The 19,696-nt window shown below is 39.9% G+C and overlaps 1 protein-coding gene across 3 annotated transcripts in view; it reads left to right on the top strand.

Moving 5' to 3' along the window:
• SFSWAP (splicing factor SWAP) overlaps positions 1-19,696 on the top strand; it is a 292,952-nt gene that overhangs the window by 156,441 nt on the left and 116,815 nt on the right. For all 3 annotated transcript variants that reach the window (XM_033954220.1, XM_033954221.1, XM_033954222.1), the window contains 2 exons: positions 9,767-9,997; positions 16,726-16,916. In XM_033954220.1, coding sequence (XP_033810111.1) covers positions 9,767-9,997; positions 16,726-16,916 — 422 coding nt within the window. The remainder of the gene's footprint in view (positions 1-9,766; positions 9,998-16,725; positions 16,917-19,696) is intronic.

Raw genomic sequence — 19,696 nt, 5'->3', positions numbered from 1 at the left:
TATGTTCTCTCTCGACTGTATATCCGGTCTGCAGATTGGTCCCTCGGTGCCCCTCAGCAGGGAGTCCCCACTGACTACTACTCTGCGCTTCTTTGAGGGGAGCTGATCAGTTGTCTCTGGAACTGGGTCTGTCTGTCGGTTGACCTCCTGTGCCTCGCTCGCGGGTCCTTCCTGTAGTATCTGGAATTTGTTCCTCAAGGTTATTAGTGGGGTCGATGTAGGGCTGCCCTGTGTGCAAGAGAAGGAGACAGGAGAAGAAAATTGGTTGGTAGTAAAATGTTGGTGGTAATATTTTTATATGCTCCACAAGATTGATACTGTTCTAATTACATCACAACAAAATAACTTGACCTTGCCTTTTGTAAGTGGCTGGGCTCTCCTGTTTTAGATATCAGGAGCGTCGGTCCTTCTTGGCGTCTCATCCTGATGTTGCTAGATTTTTGAAGGGGGCTCGTGTCAGACCACTGGTTAAGCACCCTTTCCCTTCCTGGGACCTTAACTTGGTGTTGTCTAGCCTTACCAAGGCTCCTTTTGAGCCCTTTTGGAATGCTTCCCTCTTGGACTTGACGCTTAAGACCATTTTTCTGGTTGCCATTACTTCTGCGCGTCATGTGTCAGAACTGCAAACTTTGTCTTCCAGAGACTCTTTCCTCCGTATTTCGGAGACAGAGGTTTCCCTTTGGATGGTTCCTTCCTTTCTGCCGAAGGTGGTTTCGGCTTTCCACGTTAATCAGAAAGTGCGTTTGTCTGCCTTTCAGCCGACAGGTTCCAAGACACAGAACTGCCTGTTGAAGAAACTGGATGTGCGCAGAGTTCTGGGTTTTTTAGAGATCACTAACGAGTTTCATCTCTCTGAACATTTGTTTGTGCTGACTCATTCAGTTAAGCGGGGCGCTCCCGCTTCCAAAGCCACAATTTCCAGATGGGTCCATAGGGCCATTGCATCAGCTTACATTCTTACTGGGAAACAAGTCGCCTGTTTCCATCAAGGCGCATTCTATCAGGAATGTGATTTCTTCATGGGCTAAAGCTAGATCTATCGCCCCTGAGGAGATTTGCAGAGCGGCAACATGGTCTTCTCTTTACATATTTGCCAGGTTCTACAGAGTGGATGTGGCAGCAAGACAGGACTCTGCTTTTTGGTCCTCGGTTTTAAGGGTCGGTGCAGCAAGCCCGCCCTAGATTTTTGGGGACTGCTTTTTATATCCCAGCTGTCTAGAATGTCTTACCTATTGCACTGGAAAAAGAGATTATGTACTTACCCTGGTAATCTCTTTTCCAATAGATAGGTGAGACATTCTAGACTCCCCGCCCTGTCCTTCCTGCGCCTGCTTATGGTTTTCAGTCTGTTTATGCTTCTCCAAGCTGATTCTTGGATGCCTGTCAGCCCTTGGGGGCTGTTTCAATTTATTGGGGGGAGTAGTTTCTGAGCTCCTTTGAAGCCTGTGTTGGCGGTTAACCATAATGTTTAGTTACTTTTTGAGCCTGTTGCTACAGGTGCCTCTACTTCACGTGCTTGGGCACTAACTGTAGGTGGAGCGAGAGAGCCCAGTGAAGTACAACAGGCAGAGTGAAAAGTCCGGAGTGGATTCCTTCTGCAGCAGCACGCAGCTATGGGGAAATAACCAGCTGTCTAGAATGTCTCACCTATCTACTGGAAAAGAGCTTACCAGGGTAAGTACATAATCTCTTTTTCCACAAAACTGATTATACATAGGGGGGGTACCACAAGTTTCTGCATTTTTGTTCAACCTTTATCTGGCATTGTTGGGTTTCACAAGTTAGGTATTGGTTATCATCTGTATGTAGCCCATGTACAATTTTTCTTAACCAATGTTAGATTGGCAAAGTGAATTGAAGGATAAATTGACATCATATTTGCGTGCAATTAATGATTGGCCAGAAGTTGTTGATGCAAAGGAAGATGAAAGTTTTGTGTTTGGATAAATTCTTTTTTATCCATGAAGGATAGATTTATCTGTTAAATTTGCTTTTTTTCAGAAGTAGCTTTTGAGTAGATTAAAACCAATGCTGTCCCCATATGATTTTTGCCTTGTAGTTCAAAGTGTTGTATTACAAAGGTTGGATTATTGTAATGCACTGTATTTAGGTATGTCATCATCCAAATGTAGATCTTTGCAAATGATTCAGAATGTTGCAGTGCATTTAATCTTTGATGATAGTAAATTTGAGCACATGACACATTTACTATGAAAACTGCATTAGCTACCTTTTTAAATCTTGAGTAATGTTTAAGGTGTTGATCTTTCAAACAATTCACTGAGCGATACTGTGGTATCTTTCACATGCTGTGACATTACATCAGCCCCGTTGAACCTTAAGATCAGAGAACATGATGTGCTTGGAACAAATTCAAAATTGGCTGGACAAAAATAAACTGGCTTTAAATATCAACAAGACTAAATCCATTCTGTTTAATTGGAAGAAAGAATTGTCACTTATAAAACCTTTTTATCTTAATAACATTCCAATTAATTTGGTCCCATCGGTTAAAATTCTTGGTATATTGATAGATGAGAAACTTTCATACCACGATCATATTTCCCTCATTGTTAAAAACTGCTTTTACAAACTTCGTCAGATTAGGTCAATCTCCAAATTTCTTACCATATCCTCTTTGAATATATTAATTCATTCTTTTATAACATCAAAAATTGATTATTGTAATGCCTTATTTCTAAATATTACTAACAAAGAAAAAAGAAGACTTCAGATAATTCAGAATATAGCCGTAAAATTAATTTATAAAGCAAAAAAGTTTGACCATGTTTCCCCACTCTTAATAGATGCGCATTGGTTACCTATAGGCCACAGGATCCTGTTTAAAATATTGTTGCTTATTTTTAAGACATTGGCATTTAACGAGCCACAGTTCATTTCCAGATCACTGATTCCATACAAACCTAAACGTTCCTTGCGATCATCTGATCAAAATCTGCTCTCGGTACCATCATTGAAGATTATTGGAACCAGAAGATCAGATATGTTCACCGTTATGGCCCACAATGGTGGAATACCCTGCCTCAGTATATTCGATCTGAACAAGATATTGTAAAAGTTAAAATACTGTTAAAAACCCACTTATTTAAAGATGCCTATGATTCTTAACATTAGTTTATTTTAACTAATTTAAAACTTGATTACTTTATTACATTGTGCTTTGGTTTTATGAATCCCTTCCTTTTGTTTTTTCCTCTTTTTCTAACCAATCCCAAATATTGTAACTTTTAACCCCATTCCTCAAACTCATGTCTGAATTGTTCTAAATTTGTTATTTGAATTTATTTTGTAAGTTTCTTCTATCTTAATTATAATATGTACATCGCCTAGAAATTGTAATAGGCGATTCATCAAAAATTAAATAAACTTGAAACTTATATGTCGATGAGTTACAGCATGTGAAGTATGCTAGTACCAGAGCTACGGCTATTTTGGTTGCAGGGATGAAACTTTGGAATAATCTGGTTGGACAATTGAGAATGAATAATAACTTTCAGAGTTTTAAAAAATTATTAAAAACATCTCTTTTTATAGAAATTTTTAAGTGATTAAGAAGCAGTAACTGAAAGAATGACATGAATAATGGATACGTTCTCTCTTATGTTTTGTACTGTTTTTTGATGTTTTTACCTTATAATTATGTTTTTTTTATAATCTGCGTAAGTATAAATGGGATATAAGTTCTTTAAATAAATAAGAATCTAAGTGGTTACCTGTGGCAATGGGACATAAAATGGTTTACCCAACATCACAAGGAATACAAGTAGATTAAGTGGAGCTTTGAACCCTTATTGTTGGCCAGCTGCTCTAACTATTAGGCCACTCATTTAGTTCACTATACTTTTATATAGTACTTTAACACTTTTTACAACAAATATGCAGGTATAAATCCATTTCCCGAAGAGCTTGCAGATTAAGAATGTGCCTGAGACAACTGGCCCTAAAAGTCAGTGTATCAGTGGCTAAAGCAAAATTTGAGCAACTCCATCTCCCAATTGCATATTTCAAGTAATATGACATGAAATTGAAAAGTTAGGAGCATTTTTGAGTATGTTAACATTACAAAAGCAACTGCTTTTAAACTATTCAAGGATTTTAAGAGATCTCAAGGATATTTGTCAGAAAATTGAATCAGAACATGTAAATGGAAAAGCCAGAATAACGTATCAGGAGATTAAGAGATTATGGCAGAAATTCCAACTTCAACTGGGGATGCTTAAAGACACCAATGGATTGATATTGAATGATCCAGAAATCATTAAAAAGAGATGGAAAGAATATACAGAAAATTTATACAAACAAGGCAATGAGGATAACATTGGGGAAATTGAACTGGAAACTGAAGCTGAAGAAGAACCAGATATTTTAAAAGAAGAAGTCATAGCAACAATTAAAGCTTTATCGAAAAAACAAGTCACCTGGTATCAACGGTATTGCAACTGAATTAATAAAAGGCTCAGAAGGTGCTATAATGGCCCTCACTCGATTGTGTCAACAAATTTGGTTGGAAAAAACATGGCAAACCAATTGGAGAAGATCACTGTTCATATCTATACTGAAGAAAGATTATGCCAAGGACTGTAGCAACTACAGAACAATTGCATTAATTCCACACACCAGCAAAATATTGCTGAAAATAATATAACGAAGGCTTAATCATTCGTTGAGCAAGAACTACCTGAAGTTCAGGCTGGTTTCAGAAAAGGTTGAGAAACAAGAAACATTATTGACAATATTAGATGGATATTGGAGACAGGGCTGTGGAGTCGGAGTCGAGGAGTTGGAGTCAGAGGAAATTTCGGGTACCTGGAGTCGGAGTCAGAAGTACAAAAAACTGAGGAGTCGGAGTCAGAACATTTATCTACCGACTCCATTTTTGAACTTGGCATACCAATCACGAGCGATTCTTTTAGCTATAGCACCCACTATATACACAGCACAAATGTTGCGAGCAGCTTCTGCGGCCTTAGAACCTTGATTAAAAGCAAAAAGAAGGTGGTGTCGAAAATGCTTCTCTCAACTTGACATTCCATTTTAACGATCTGAAAATTAACCAATGCTGTGGAGTCGGAGTCGAGGAGTTAGAGGAAATTTTGGGTACCTGGAGTCGGAGTCTGAAGTACAAAAAACTGAGGAGTCAGAGTCGGAACATTTATCTACCGACTCATCAGCCCTGATTGGAGAAGAGCAAAGAATACCAAAAGCCCTTATACCATTGCATCATTGACTACAGCAAAGCTTTTGACTGTGTGGATCGTGATAAACTATAGAGAACTCTAGTGCAAATGGGAATACCCAAACACATAACTCAACTGATAGAGAGCCTATATGAAAATCAAAAAGCTGCAGTGAGAACTGAATACGGCAGCACTGATTAGTTTCCAATAAAACATGGTGTCAGGCAAGGATGCATCTTGTCACCTTACCTGTTCAAACTGTATGATGAACCATCTTCAGAAAAGCAAATTTGGAAGGAGTGTCGGTTTCAAAGTTGGTGGCCAAACTATAAATAACTTGCGTTAAGCAGATGATACAACGCTCATCACCAGCAGCAAAGAAGACGTGCTATATCTCCTGAGAAAAGTCAAAGCCAAAAGTCATAACATAGGAGTGGAACCGAACATAAACAAGATGAAGATCATGAACATGGAAATGATGAAGATTTTGAGCTTGAAGCCGATAGAATAGAAGTTGTAAAGGATTTCAGTCTCCTGGGCTCTTTTGTAAACAAGCAACTAGCAGGGAGGAAATATGCCACAGAATAGCACTTGGTCGCTCTTCAATGAAGGCTGTTGACAAAGTATTCAAAGGCAGGAGGTAACACTCCAGGTGAAGATCAGACTTGTCGATGCACTTATTTTCTCATTGGTCAGTTACGGATGCAAAAGCTGGACATTACGGAAACAAGACAGAAAGAAGATTGACTCATTTGAGCTTTGGTGCTGAAGAAGGATTTTAGCCATGCTGTGGACCTCCAGAAGAACTAACAAATCGATTCTGGAAGAGATCAAACCAGCTATGTCACTTGAAGCCCAAATGATGAAATTACAACTGTCTTATTTTGGTCACACTATCAGAAGAGAGAGATCACTGGAGAAGGACACCATGTTTGGGAATATCGAAGGAACCAGGCGAAGAGGGTGATTTGCAACCAGATGGCTGGACACGTTGAAAACAACCATGGGAATGACACTGAAGGACCTTTCCGTACTAGCTCAAAACAGATTTCTTTTTAGATCCACAATTCATCAAGTTGCTAGGACTCGAGCATGAGTCAATGGTACTTAACAACAATAGCATGCTAACCTTTATTTTTGTAAATTTTTTTGAAAAAATACTCATTTTTTAGTTTTGCTTAATCTCGTTGTTTATTCTTTTGAAGTTATTGGCTTCCAGTGTTCATCTTTGTGAGGAAGAAACAGGTAGAAACATGAAAAAGGGCTATAGATAGGAGCAATTAGGGAAAGGGATAAGGAGGTATATTGGCAACTCTGTGGGCATAAATCTTGACAAGAAACAGGTAGAAACATGAAAAAGGACTATAGATAGGAGCAATTAGGGAAAGGGATAAGGAGGTATATTGGCAACCCTATGGGCATAAATCTTGACAAAATGAGACTTAGGGAAAATGAACACAGAGTTGAGTCAAAAGAGAGAGAAATGGATCATAGTAAGAAAAAGAAGGAATGAAAGTCAAGAAGTAAGATAAGGAAAAGAAACAAGCAGTGAAAAATTGAACATGAAAATAAAACAAAGTTATGTATACCTGACACATCTGATAATGTTTTAACACAGTGGCACCAGTTGAGCATGTTTTCCCTTAGTTTTAGTCTACTTAGTTCCATGTCTGCACAGGAAGTCTATCTTTATTGTAAGTGATTATTTCCTGTCAGGTTAATTCAAAGCATGTTTTCAGCTTGGGTTTGGAGGGAATATGTAGTTGTAAGATCCTGCTCTTCACAGAGAAGACTTTTAACATATATGTGGCTTCATTTTCCATAGACAACATGATCAGGCCAGCCATACAGCTGGTGACTCCTCAACTTAGGGAGGCAGGACAGTTTAAGTTCAAATATTTTTATTAGAAAAATTTTTTTCATATAAACAATTAGACAGTAGAATACATTTTCCAAAATATTTCCACATAACAATTCCCAACATAAGCAAGGGATATATAGAAGCCTAAAATAAAATAAACATCTCCCCCCCACCCTTCCCCCCTCATACAGACAGTAATATCATACTTAAGACATACTTATTCATGCACATGCATACTATTCATCCCAAACTCTTCTCATGTATAACATTAATAAACAAAAGAATACATACTCCAAATTTTCAAACACTTAACATATCATAAGCAAGGGATACACATAAGATTCCCCACCCCCACCCCATACAGAGAGTGTAACATCATATTTTTTAAGGATAAGCAACCTATTCATTTCTGATCTTATTTTTTTCCACAAATTCTTTAACAGGTAGCCATATTTATCAAATTTTGATTTTTTTTTTAATCTCCTTTTTCCATTACAACTGACTCATATTTCCCAATATGATGGACAGAATTCCACCAAAACATAAATAATAATGAAGTCGAGTCCTTCCAAACTCTTAAAATTGATTGAATAGCCACTGCTGTCAAAATAGCTATGCAAGACAGTTTAATTTAAAAAATTGCATAGACCTCTACCGATGTACTCTATTCCTCTGTCTCCTTTATTTTTTCCACTGTGACCTATGGCATATGGAGGAGGAGGTTAGTTGAAGCTTTAAAGAGATGGGTCGTGAAGAAGTATTGCATGCCCAAAATTGCTGTGCAAAAAATGTTTGGTGAAACTGTTTGAAGGCCCATGTATGGTAGCTGCTCTGTGAATGCAGTGATGATTCTTGAAGCTGTACTTTGGTTGATGCTGCAGCTTTAAGATTAGGAGCTGTCACCTTTCCTGTTGACTATATCTGGGGGGAGTGGGATTGTAACAAAAATCTATATAGTCTATAATGTCCTTTTAGTAACCAGAGCAAATGTCTTCTTTTGATCAAAAGATAGGTAAAGTTCTGATGGTCTGTCAAAAAATTGTGTCCTTTGCAAATAAACGCTTAACATCTCTCATGCTGTCTGTGTGCTATTTACATTCTTGTTCAGTCCTGTGATGTAGTAATATGATTAGTTCATTAATATGAAATCTGATGCTACCTTAAGAAGAATCCTTGGTTGGGTTCTTAACAATGGCTCTGCCTTGCAGAAATTAAATATATAATATACTAGTATATGAAGCTCATTAACTATATATGCTGAAATTATAGGTAGTAAAAAAATAAAAATTTTGCCAAGTTAGAAATTTTCTAGGCACTGTCAACAATGGTTCAAAAGGAGGATCAGTTAATTAAGCACCAAATTCAAATCCCAAGGAGTAGATCTTCTAATGGGAGGCCTTAGATTTAGTAGTTCTGTCATAAATCTCCTTCAAAGGGATGCCTAGATATAGGCATTTTGGGCACATTGTTATGAAACCTGTCCAAACACTGAGATATCTGATTCAAGATTCAGTAAAATACAATTGCAGAGATATTGAAGAAGCTTGGAAATAGAAGCAGTATATAGATTCTGATTATATTAGTCATTTAAATTATATAATCATATTATTTCTTGGTATATATAATAGGACTGTCTTTTCAGCATCTAGATCATATGAATCTGACAGAGCTAATGAACAGAGATTGGGATGTAGCAAAGCTCCTGCTTTCTGCCTAAGAAAGTCTGGCATTCTTGGGAGTGATATTGATGGTTCCTGAGACATGCAGTTGAGAAACAGGAAGCAAGTTTGCTTCTGCTAATATAGAGCAATTACTAAGAGTTGCTTTCTATTTTCTTGTGGAAAGGCTTGAAGTAGTCCTTTATACCACAATATCACAGACGTGTCTGGTGCTAAAAGCCTGTGGCTTAGTTGTTTGAAACAAAAATTCTGACATTTTGGGGACAGTTCTACAGTATAAATAGTTGCCTCCTTTTAGATTCACCAGTGCTGCATGGTGAGGCCCTACTCCATTAGTTCCAAAAACCTGTCCTGGGGGAACCCCAGCCAGTCATAATATCAGCTGTAAGTATTCATGAGTTATATTTGCATGCAATAGAGGTAGTGCATGCACATCTGACTCATGGGTATTCATTGCAGATATCCTGAAAATCTGACTGTCTTGATGGTTTCTCATCCTGTTCCATTATTGAATAACATTTTTATACTCATAGATCCAATAAAGTGTGTAGTAAGCTTACCTTCAAGAAGGGCTCCTGATTCAGCTGGGTGCATACAGCTGCTGCTATGCTGTTAACAGGTCTTTCTGAGACAGGAGACATTGATGACATCACCTGGTCTATATAGGGTATTTTTTATTTGTTTCTGATGAATGTATGGGAAAGTTAATAAAAATAAAAAAAGATTGAAGTCTTATCAGGAACAGATTCATATTTTGACATAAAAACAGAATTAACCCCCCCCCCCCCCCCCCAATATACCGGTGTATAGAAAACAATTGAAAGCTTATTCTGATACCAGCTATCTCCATATTTTGTTCCATGCATTGAACAACATTTAAAGTGCACTGTGCTCTGTAACTTAGGCAGTGAGAGATCAGCATTGCTGACAACATGTTTATATATTTTAATCTGTGGATGCTATAGATGATTAAGAAAGATCCAGTATTTGTCATCAATATATAACTATTTTTTTTCTCTCTCCCACAGCATCATTTGCTCCTATAAGCTTTGCAATCAAGGCCAAGGAAAATGATATGCTTCCTCTAGAGAAAAACCGTGTTAAGCTATATGATGACAGTGAAGAGGAGGAGGAAGGCAAAGATGACCAGGATGGTGCTAGCAGTACTTCACATAGTAATTCAACAGTTATTGCCCCTAGCCCCATCGTAGAAGAAAAGAAACCTCAGCTGACTCAGGAAGAGATAGAAGCCAAACAAGGTACTAAATGTTCAGGTGAAACTGTTTTTTCAAAAGTGTTGGTTTATTTTTTATTTTTATTTTTTGGGGGGATAGGGGGGACTTTTTTAAAATATGATGAGATGATTATTACAGGCCTAGCTATAGATCTTATTATGTGTAATTCTATTTTGTGGTGTCTCTATCCTTTATGTATTAGAATCTCTTGTGAATTACAGTAATCTAATATAGATCACAATTAATGTTGCTTTGGAAAGAGCAAACTGAAAAATCAAGAGCAGCAGCTTAATGTGAGACAGTTCTATAAAGTACAGATTTCATCGTCATGTGGTTTTACATCCAGTTATAGCTCTGCTTTTGCTCTATCATCCAATACTATATCAAAGAACCATATGGATGTCTGTCTGACTTCAGTATAAATTTTCCTTGCATTTCCCAAGAATATCGGTGTCCAAGCCTACTCTAGCTGAAATCATTTTCCTACACCTTTTCTGACTTCATGTGCATTTTTTCTTTACATTGATTACCTTTATTTCTGTCCAACTCATGTTAACTCTTATCTGTCTGTATAATGCACCTCCACTTATAAACTATGCTGTCCATTAAGCTGTTTTAATGTATATTAAGAACATTAGAATTGCCTTACTGGGTCAGATCAATGGTCCATCTAGCCCAGTATCCCATCTTCACATTGTAAGTAGCATACTATTCCATAAACTATATTGTTATTTAAATATATTTACTGCTTTAATTGTTGCCTGTGTTTGGCTTATTCTCACTGTATTACAGCCTTAGGGTGAATTTCTTCAAAGAAATGGTAAATAAATCATAATAAATACATGGGTAAGTTTTAATGTTCATACCAATAACTCCCAGACAGCACAGGTTACGGATTTTCTTCAGCTTATAGAAGCACTTGTCTTGGGTCAGCAGGTGCTGCTTCGATATTGCTTATTTCTTAGATTTAAAGTTTTTCTTCTTGGACTGCCTTGATTTCTGTATTTCTAGATGCTGGATCTAATGGGTGCCTTGACCAAGTTCACCGAGATTAGGAAGATTTAATGTTTTGTTTTCAGAGAGCGTGCAGGTGCATCTGAAAGGCCCATTTGGTTAGCAGGTTTACAGACTTTGTTTTTTTGCCTGCCCGATCATCCTGAATTGCTTATCTTGTTTCTTCTGTCATGGAATAGGATGACAACTGAAAATATGCAGCTTATAGACAGAAAAACTAGACTGAAGAGCAAAAAGAAGCTGTGCCAGAAGAGAAGAGACATGGTTAAGCCTATGATCATTAGCAAGAAGTCTAAGTATTTTGAAGCAGTTGCAGATATTTCAAAAAGGTAGCTCCAAATATCTATATTACTGGTTCTGACGTCAGAGGGAAGACTTCCAGGTCAGCCGCAGGCCACATGTAGGAACCGCGGCCGTGGCTTTGTGAAGACAAGTGCGGCTGGAAGGAAGGAGCTGGCCAGAAGAGGTAAACACCTGTGGGAGGGAGGAAGGCACAAATTTGGGACACAGCACAGATAGAGGGAAGGATGACGAGGGTTGCATTGGGACGACATGTTTGGGAAGATCGAAGGAACCAGGCAAAGAGGGCAACCTGCAATCAAATAGTTGGACACATTGAAAACAACCATGGGGATGACGCTGGAGGACCTTTCCGGACTAGTACAAAACTGATTTCTTTTTTAAATCCTCAATTCATCAAGTTGCTAGGACTTGAGCATGAGTCGATTGCACATAACAGCAACAACATATACAGTATGCATGTATGTATATTGTATGAAAATATATATATAGAGAGAGAGAGTATTACTACTGCAAGACATAGTTACTCATTATTTCCCTATCTAGCAGCTGTCCACCAAATGCTGATTTAAAATGTGTGTGACTCAGGGGAAAAACTACCTACTGCTGATGGTGTGAACAGATGTTATGAGAGAGTGGAGCTGTTTTTGGCTCCCTGTGTGATTCTAGCTGACTCAGGAGCATGAGAAGGAGCAGGTGATTTAATTCCTACTCAACTTACACCGACTTCAAATTTGGCAGCATCCTGTCTCTCGGGAAAAACTGCCTATTATTGGTGGAGTGAACAGAGGTTATGATGGAGTAGAGCTGTTTCTTGCTCTCTCCCCCCCCCCCCCCCCCAGTGATTCTAGCTGAGAAGGAGTGTGAGAAGGAATGGTTGATGTCATCCATACCTGACTCGGACCAGCTTCAAATTTGGCCATGATCGCGGGGTATGTCCTAAGAGGCACACTATGCTCCTTGGAGCCACAAGGAACTGCGAGGAGCCATAAGGTGTTTTGAAGAATTTACAGAGGAAGTGTTTCATGATGGGGAAGAAGAGGAAAGTAATAAATAAGACATTTACTTCTATGAGTACCCCTGTTCATGGGCCTATGTATAAACATGTATGCCTGTGGGTCTGTCCTGCTTCTAATGGAATTTCCATTAGTTCCTCTGAAAGAATTTCCCCCTCCGATTCTGTGCCTCTTTACAGAGTCTTCCTCAGGCCAACAGTTCTTAGGTAAGGTCTGCGAGACAGGAAGTGCTGGTGAACTCGGTACACACAATTAAGAATCTTACACATGTGCTGTTGAAAAAATTAGAAGATACTATTTCATCTAAACTCAGTCATGATATTTCTTTACAGGACATTTGGACAGTAGTTGCCAGGACTCAGTTCCTGGTAAAATCTTAAGGTCCATCAGCTTTGTACATTTACACAGGAGACTGCTGATAAGTTAGAAGAGGTTAATAAATCTGTTTCTAATTTAGATAAAAGGCTCCAAGGTTTAAAGCCTCAAATTACCACCTTAACTGGAGCAGCAGCGATTAAGGATAGAGTCTCTATCCATTTGGGTATGGAGAGACTAGAAATTTTACTTTGTTCCAGGAACCTGCATTTTTTGAACTTTCCTCAAACTAGATTAGGGGTAATAAACTTGAAACTTGATTACTCTCAGCTGAAGTTTAGCGTAAACAATATTTTAGGGAGGTACTTAAAATGTATGATTTTGATGAATCAAAAATTGTTTGATATTACTATATTTCAAAGTGTACTTGGATAATGAATGAGGCAGAAGGGAGTATAGAGTCCCTTGCGGAACCTAGCTTAGACTTTACAAATTTCCTGGAAAGTTCTTATGATGTGATAAATACTAGAGCAGGGGTGTCCAACCTATGTGGCCCTGTGAAGTATTTTGTGTGGCCCCGGTCGAGGGCGATGCAGTGTTTTCCTTTGCTGCCCCCGGGTGTTTACTGTCTTGCCGGCTCCCTCCTCTGTCGTGCTGCAGCGTTTGCGTATTTGTGCGGCCCCAGAAACATTTTTTTCGGCCAATGCGGCCCAGGGAAGCCAAAAGGTTGGACATCCCTGTACTAGAGCAACCCTTTTGTGACATTTGTTTCTGATAAGCTAAAGATTGATGTCTTAAAAATGTATTTTAAGTTTAACGATACTATAATTGTAGACAAAAGATACAAATTTTCCTAGATGGTGCCACATTCTATCTAGCTAAGGAGGAAACAGTTTTTGGGATTAAAATGTAGGGTCCTTGGAAGGGAGACTTTTTGTTTTTTTTTAAGGTTTTGTTGTAACTGCTTAATTGGCTGGCAGGTGAAAATTTATGTATTCATTGGCCCAATTCACTTGGAAAGCATAGTTAGGGATTAGGGAGATCTTAATTTTTTTTTTCTTGTCTATTATGTTTCTTTGTATATTGTTTGGATAATTTCCTCCTTGAAGTGGTCTATACTGTATACCTTAGATTTCTTTTGGATGAATATATATGTATTTTGGGTGATAATATGATTAATTGCTTTATCTATTATGTATTGATAAATTTGAAAATAAATTTTAAAAAATCTTTGCGACTCTCAGGTGTATACCTACCTATCTCCTTATAGAGCATTTTAAAAGCAAAATTGGTTAATAGGCTCCATATTGGCATGGAGTACTTCCAGGAAGAGATCACATATTCCCTAGGCACCTTCCAAGCCTCAAATTTTATTTATTGGGATTTATTAACCGCCTTTATGAAGAGGTTCACCCAAATCATAGAAAAATTGTTTTCTCTTCTAGAGGACATGTCCAATGTAGGTTAGCATTTTACACATAATTATTTAAAGTTCAGCTTAAAACATGGTAAATATTGTGCAAAGCCTGTTTATAATCAGTGCTAAAATGATCCTCATATGCTCATGCTTTATTGGCATCAAAATACCCAGTGTTTAATTCTTAACTGCCTTTGGATTTATTGCTGCCACCTTCAAATATTGTATTTCCTCTTGTGGCCTCTTCTCCAAAATCATCCTCACTAGACGGAGGAGAACAGATCATACTACTAGGGTGGCATTTAAGGGGGTGTGCATCTCCATTATTTAAAACACTCTCCACCGTGAACATTATTCAGCCTGTTTTTATGTAGTGTGTTAGCATTAGAAAGGGATATAAACAACTCATTATCCATTCACCCCCTACCATGCTGTGACATTTAATTTTCCTTATATTTAATTATACTGATATTTTTTCTCTACCATCTCTATGAATGAGGAGTTCTTTCTATAGCATTCTTACTGTAAACCAGAACACAATTCTACTAAATGTCTTGATTTATAAGGGCAAAAAAAGGAGGAAGGGAGGGAAACAATGAAAATGAAAATCACTCCATTAAAGCACCACTATATAACAAATGCCAGAACAAAGTAATATTTAATGTTTAAGTGAAAGAAAAGCCTCAGACTAACGGAGAAGTGTACCCACACACTTTCACCCAAGCATCATAGACAGAAAAACTTTCGCAAAATCTAAATACTGGCAGGTAGGAGCATGAAAATAGCCAGAGATATAACACAATGTAGAAAAATCACTAGTTAGAAACAAAAGCCAGGCCGATGATCGTTTTGTGGCAAAAAAGCCACTGCTTCAGGGCCTTGACACCAAAGCTCCAGTTTATCGATTTGCAGATCCCAACTGCTGCTTACAACCACAAGTTAGAAGGCACTGGTGCGGTGCTTAAACAGCATTCATGCCAGTCAGGCCAACTTAATGGCACCAACGGGCTTTTAGGTAATGAAGGCTTCCTTTTTTTCCTTGGAATGAGCTTTGCCTTTTCTCTCTACTCTGATTTATAAGGGAAAACATTTTGACTTCTGCATTGTCTTGCTGAACAGAAGAAAATGCTTAATAAAGAATCCCATCAATAGGCATTCCTATAAGATACTTGTGCTACAAGAAATAGGTTTTGTTTCTGATCCACAAATATGAGATTACAAATAGGTCTTTTAAAAGTAGTGTATTGAAGTGGCCATTCTAGGCATATTGATTAAGAACTCAAACGATTGGCTCCACTAATGTTAATGCATTGGTGAAAATTTGAATCACATTTTATTTAGCTTCCCCATATTTATTTTTAATTTAATTTAAGTTTATCCGAGCAGATAATTTATTATTGCTGCTCCTTTAATTTTTTAATTATCGCAGGTCTTCAAAAAAAAACCAACAACCCATAGCTCACATCAAAAACTTTTTATAAACTGATAAAGCTAAGCAGAAACGTCATTGGTGTAGGTAGATCTGTGATATACTTTACATTTTTTGTTGTTTGTGGAAATCTTTAATACATTTATTATTGTGACAGTAATTCTAAAATCTGCTTTTGCACAGAAATGGATGTTTATTAACTTGCCCAAGAGTATATACACTTGTAAAAGTATACATGAATACAGCAGACATTCCTGTGGGCAGAGATTGGGCATCAATCGCTAGGGCTTGTGTTTGTAGAGACTGTGCAGACTATTTGTGACTGCCTCACAGAAGGTGTAAATATCTACACTTACTTTTCAGGGGCTGGGATATTTTTAGAAAGGCATATGGACACATAAATGCCCTTTTATTAAAAAAAAAAAAAAAAAAAAAGGAATTGGGACTTGTATACTGCCTTTTTATAGTTTTACAACCACATTTAAAGCGGTTTACGAACAGGTGCTTCGAGCATTTTCCCTATTTGTCCTGGTGGGCTTTTAATTGGTAGAAGGGCAGGTGGGTATGGCATTATAAGTTTTATATTTTGATGATGGGATGAAATTTGTTTTTGTGTTATATATTTAGCTGTATGCTTTTTATTTTGTGTTCTATCATGTATGTCATGTTACCTTAGAATTGGTGGATATGCGGGCTATAAATATTTTAAATAAATAAAAATGTACTGGGTCAGTGGAGGTTAAGTGACTTCCCTATGGTCACAAGGAGCAGCATGGGGTTTGAACCCACAGCTTCAGGCTGTAGCTCTAATCACTGTGACACAATCCAGGTGCCCTCCTAGAAAATTACCCCCTCCCCATTTGTGGACATGCACATATCTCCTATTGTATTTCAGAGGTTCAGATCCTAAACATAATTTATAGTGGTTATCTAAACAGGATTCAATATATGGATGCTCAGAAGTGTATTCACCCATCCCATCTCTTCTCCCAACCCCCCCCCCCCCCAAAAAAAAAAAAGGTATTTTTAGTAACTACTCATGAATCTGCAGTAGCTTATATTTTATAAATAGTGTTTATGCAAATATGACTTCATGGAGTAGCAGGAGCATTGAAGAAATAGTGTTTATGCAAATATGACTCCATGGACTAGAGTAGCAGGAGCAGTGAAGTGTTTGCATCCTCTGTACTTGATTTCAGTAGTTGTCTGGTGTAAACATAGTTTCCACTTTTGTTTGTTTTATTTTTGTTGTCATGATTAGCAAAGCAAAGGCTGGAAGACAGGTTGGCAGCAGCAGCCAGAGAAAAGCTAGCACAAGCTTCCAAAGAATCAAAAGAAAAACAACTGCAGGCAGAACGGAAACGGAAAGCAGCACTCTTCCTTCAGACTCTGAAGAGTCCCCTGCTGGATACAGAGACTGGCAGAGTAGAGGAGAACACCTTTAATATGGAGGTGAGTGAAGGAGGAATTCTGTTCTAGGAAGCAATGATAATTAAATAAAGAAGAAATGCCATGAGCATTCCAGGAACACTAAAACCTTTGCCTGAAACACTACAGTTGTTTCTGTAATTGGTACAAGGGTAAACTACTTTAGTGAAAGCGATGTTTATTGGCAAGCCTTTGTCGAAAATGCTGTGTCTGAGAAGTCTGGTGAAATAAGAGGCCAATCAAAAAGTAATAATGGACTGAAAATGGTGCTGTGGGAATATGTCTATATATCTGTTTATCCCAGGACAAGCAGGCAGCATATTCTTAACGCATGGGTGACGTCACCGACGGAGCCCCGGTACGGACACTTTTAACTAGAAAGTTCTAGTTGGCCGCACCGCACATGCGCGGGTGCCTTCCCGCTCGATGGAGGAGAGCGTGGTCCCCAGTTTCTTCGTTTCCGCGGAGCGAAGAAGACGCATGTATTTTTCAACGGCCGTTGAAATATCGGATTTTGCCTTCCCGCTCGCGTTTTTGTCTTCCTTTTTCTTCTTTTACCTTCGGGTTTCTTTTTCGTTTTAAATTCCCAAAAAAAAAACCAAAAAAACTTTGTTTTCTCTTTATTTTTCGAACCGGCCCCGGCGGGGCCTGTTGTCACCATACAGGCCTCCGGTTTTGATTTTGCAGAGGCCGTGTTTCCCTTCATGCCCCCTCAGCCGGGCTTTAAGAAGTGCCAGCGGTGTGCACGCCCGATATCTCTCACTGACCCGCACAATTGGTGCCTACAGTGCCTGGGTCCAGAGCATCGGGCTGACACCTGCACCCGCTGTGCTACTCTTAAAAAACGTACATTAAAAAATAGACAGATCCAACAAAATATTCTTTTCGGCACCGGATCTGCCATGGAATCAGCCGCGCCGTCAACGGCATCGCAAAAGTCGGCACCGACTACTTCGACACCGCCTGATCCTTCCTCGGGGTCGCTGGCACCAGGTAAGCCGGCTAAGAAGCCTTCCACTTCCCTTGAGCGCCCTCCTGCCACACCGGCGACGCCGGTCCTCCCGGCATCACGCCGACCCCGCAAACGCTCCACCCCGATTTCGGTGAGTGCCTCGTCATCGGCCTCCTCATCGCCGGGGCATGGAGCGGCACCTATGGTACCGAAAAAGAAAAAAGCGGTACCGGTGCCCCCTCTGGACGACCGCATTGCGGCCATACTCCAAACCCAACTGCAGGAGCAACTACAACAACAACTCCAGCACTTGTTGCCCACACTGTTGGCCCCACTCCTTTCGGTGCCGGACCGGCCCGAGCCTCGCACCACACCACCGGTGTCGACACCGTCGGTACCGTTGAACACCTCCATGCCGGTACTCGCGGCTGAACCACTTCATCCTCCAGTGCAACCACGCTCTGATGCCGACCCTCTTCGACATCGAGACCGACACCAGTCCCCCCGAGACCAGGACCGGCACCGATCTTCCTCCCCCGGTACCGTGTCGATGCGCTCTGGCAAATCCCTCTCTAAGACTCGCCATACTGAGCCATCCGCACCACCGTCCCGTCCCGCGCATACCGACGTCAGGGACCCGGACTTATGGGAAGAATCCCCACCCGGTACCGATGATGAGGCTTCATCAACGGACGAGGAACCATCGATGGTCGATACCAGTTCCAAACCTGAACAGTCCTCATTCACAAAATTTCTACGAGAAATGTCGGCAGCTCTGTCTATCCCTTTGGAGTCCGACTCTAAGAAGTCCCAGGCTTTCCTTGACGCCCTGGACTTCGAACAACCCCCCAAAGAATTTTTAAAGTTACCCGTCCACGACATCTTACGGGAAACTTTTTACAAAAATTGGGAAAACCCTCTCACGGTACCGGGTGCACCTCGAAAACTGGATAGTTTATATAGGGTCATTCCTATCCCGGGGTTCGACAAACCTCAACTACCCCATGAATCCCTTCTAGTGGAGTCCACTTTAAAGAAAACCCAGGGCTCCAGTGTTTATGCCTCTACTCCTCCTGGCAGAGAGGGCAGAACGATGGATAAATTTGGCAAGCGCCTTTATCAGAATTCCATGCTTGCCAACAGAGCTAATAATTACACCTTCCACTTCTCCTTCTATATGAAGCATTTGGTGCAACAACTCTCCTCCTTCCAAAAGTACATCCCTGAACGCAAGGTCCCGGTTTTTCAACAACAACTTTCCAGTTTGCTCCAACTCAGGAAATTTATGGTGCGCTCCATTTATGACTCTTTTGAGCTGACATCTCGAGCATCTGCCATGGCTGTTGCCATGAGGCGCTTGGCCTGGCTGAGAGTTTCTGACCTCGATATTAATCACCAAGACCGCCTAGCCAACGCACCTTGTCTTGGTGATGAACTCTTTGGGGAGTCCCTGGACTCAACTACCCAGAAACTCTCGGCACACGAGACCAGGTGGGATACCCTGATCAAACCTAAGAAGAAAACTCCTCCTGCTCGCCCCTACAAACAGCAGTCTTCCTATCAACGCAGGTTCTCGGCCAGACCTCTCAACCCGCCTCAACAACAACAGTCTCGCCGGCCTCGTCAGCAGCACCAGACTCAGGCACGTTCACAGTCTCACCCACCGACCAAGCCTCTCCCGCAGTCAAAACCATCTCAGCCCTTTTGACTCTTTTCTCCAGGGCATAGCCAGTCTCCCACCATCCTTGCCTCTTCCTCAGCCGATAGGAGGACATCTTCAACTCTTCCTCAACCGTTGGGAGGCCATCACATCAGACCTGTGGGTCCTCAACATCATTCGCCACGGCTACTC

Source organism: Geotrypetes seraphini, chromosome 8, assembly GCF_902459505.1.
Source record: "Geotrypetes seraphini chromosome 8, aGeoSer1.1, whole genome shotgun sequence".
NCBI lineage: Eukaryota > Metazoa > Chordata > Amphibia > Gymnophiona > Dermophiidae > Geotrypetes > Geotrypetes seraphini.
The sequence above is the reverse complement of the archived record's forward strand: the minus strand, read 5'-3'. Positions and strand labels throughout refer to the sequence as shown.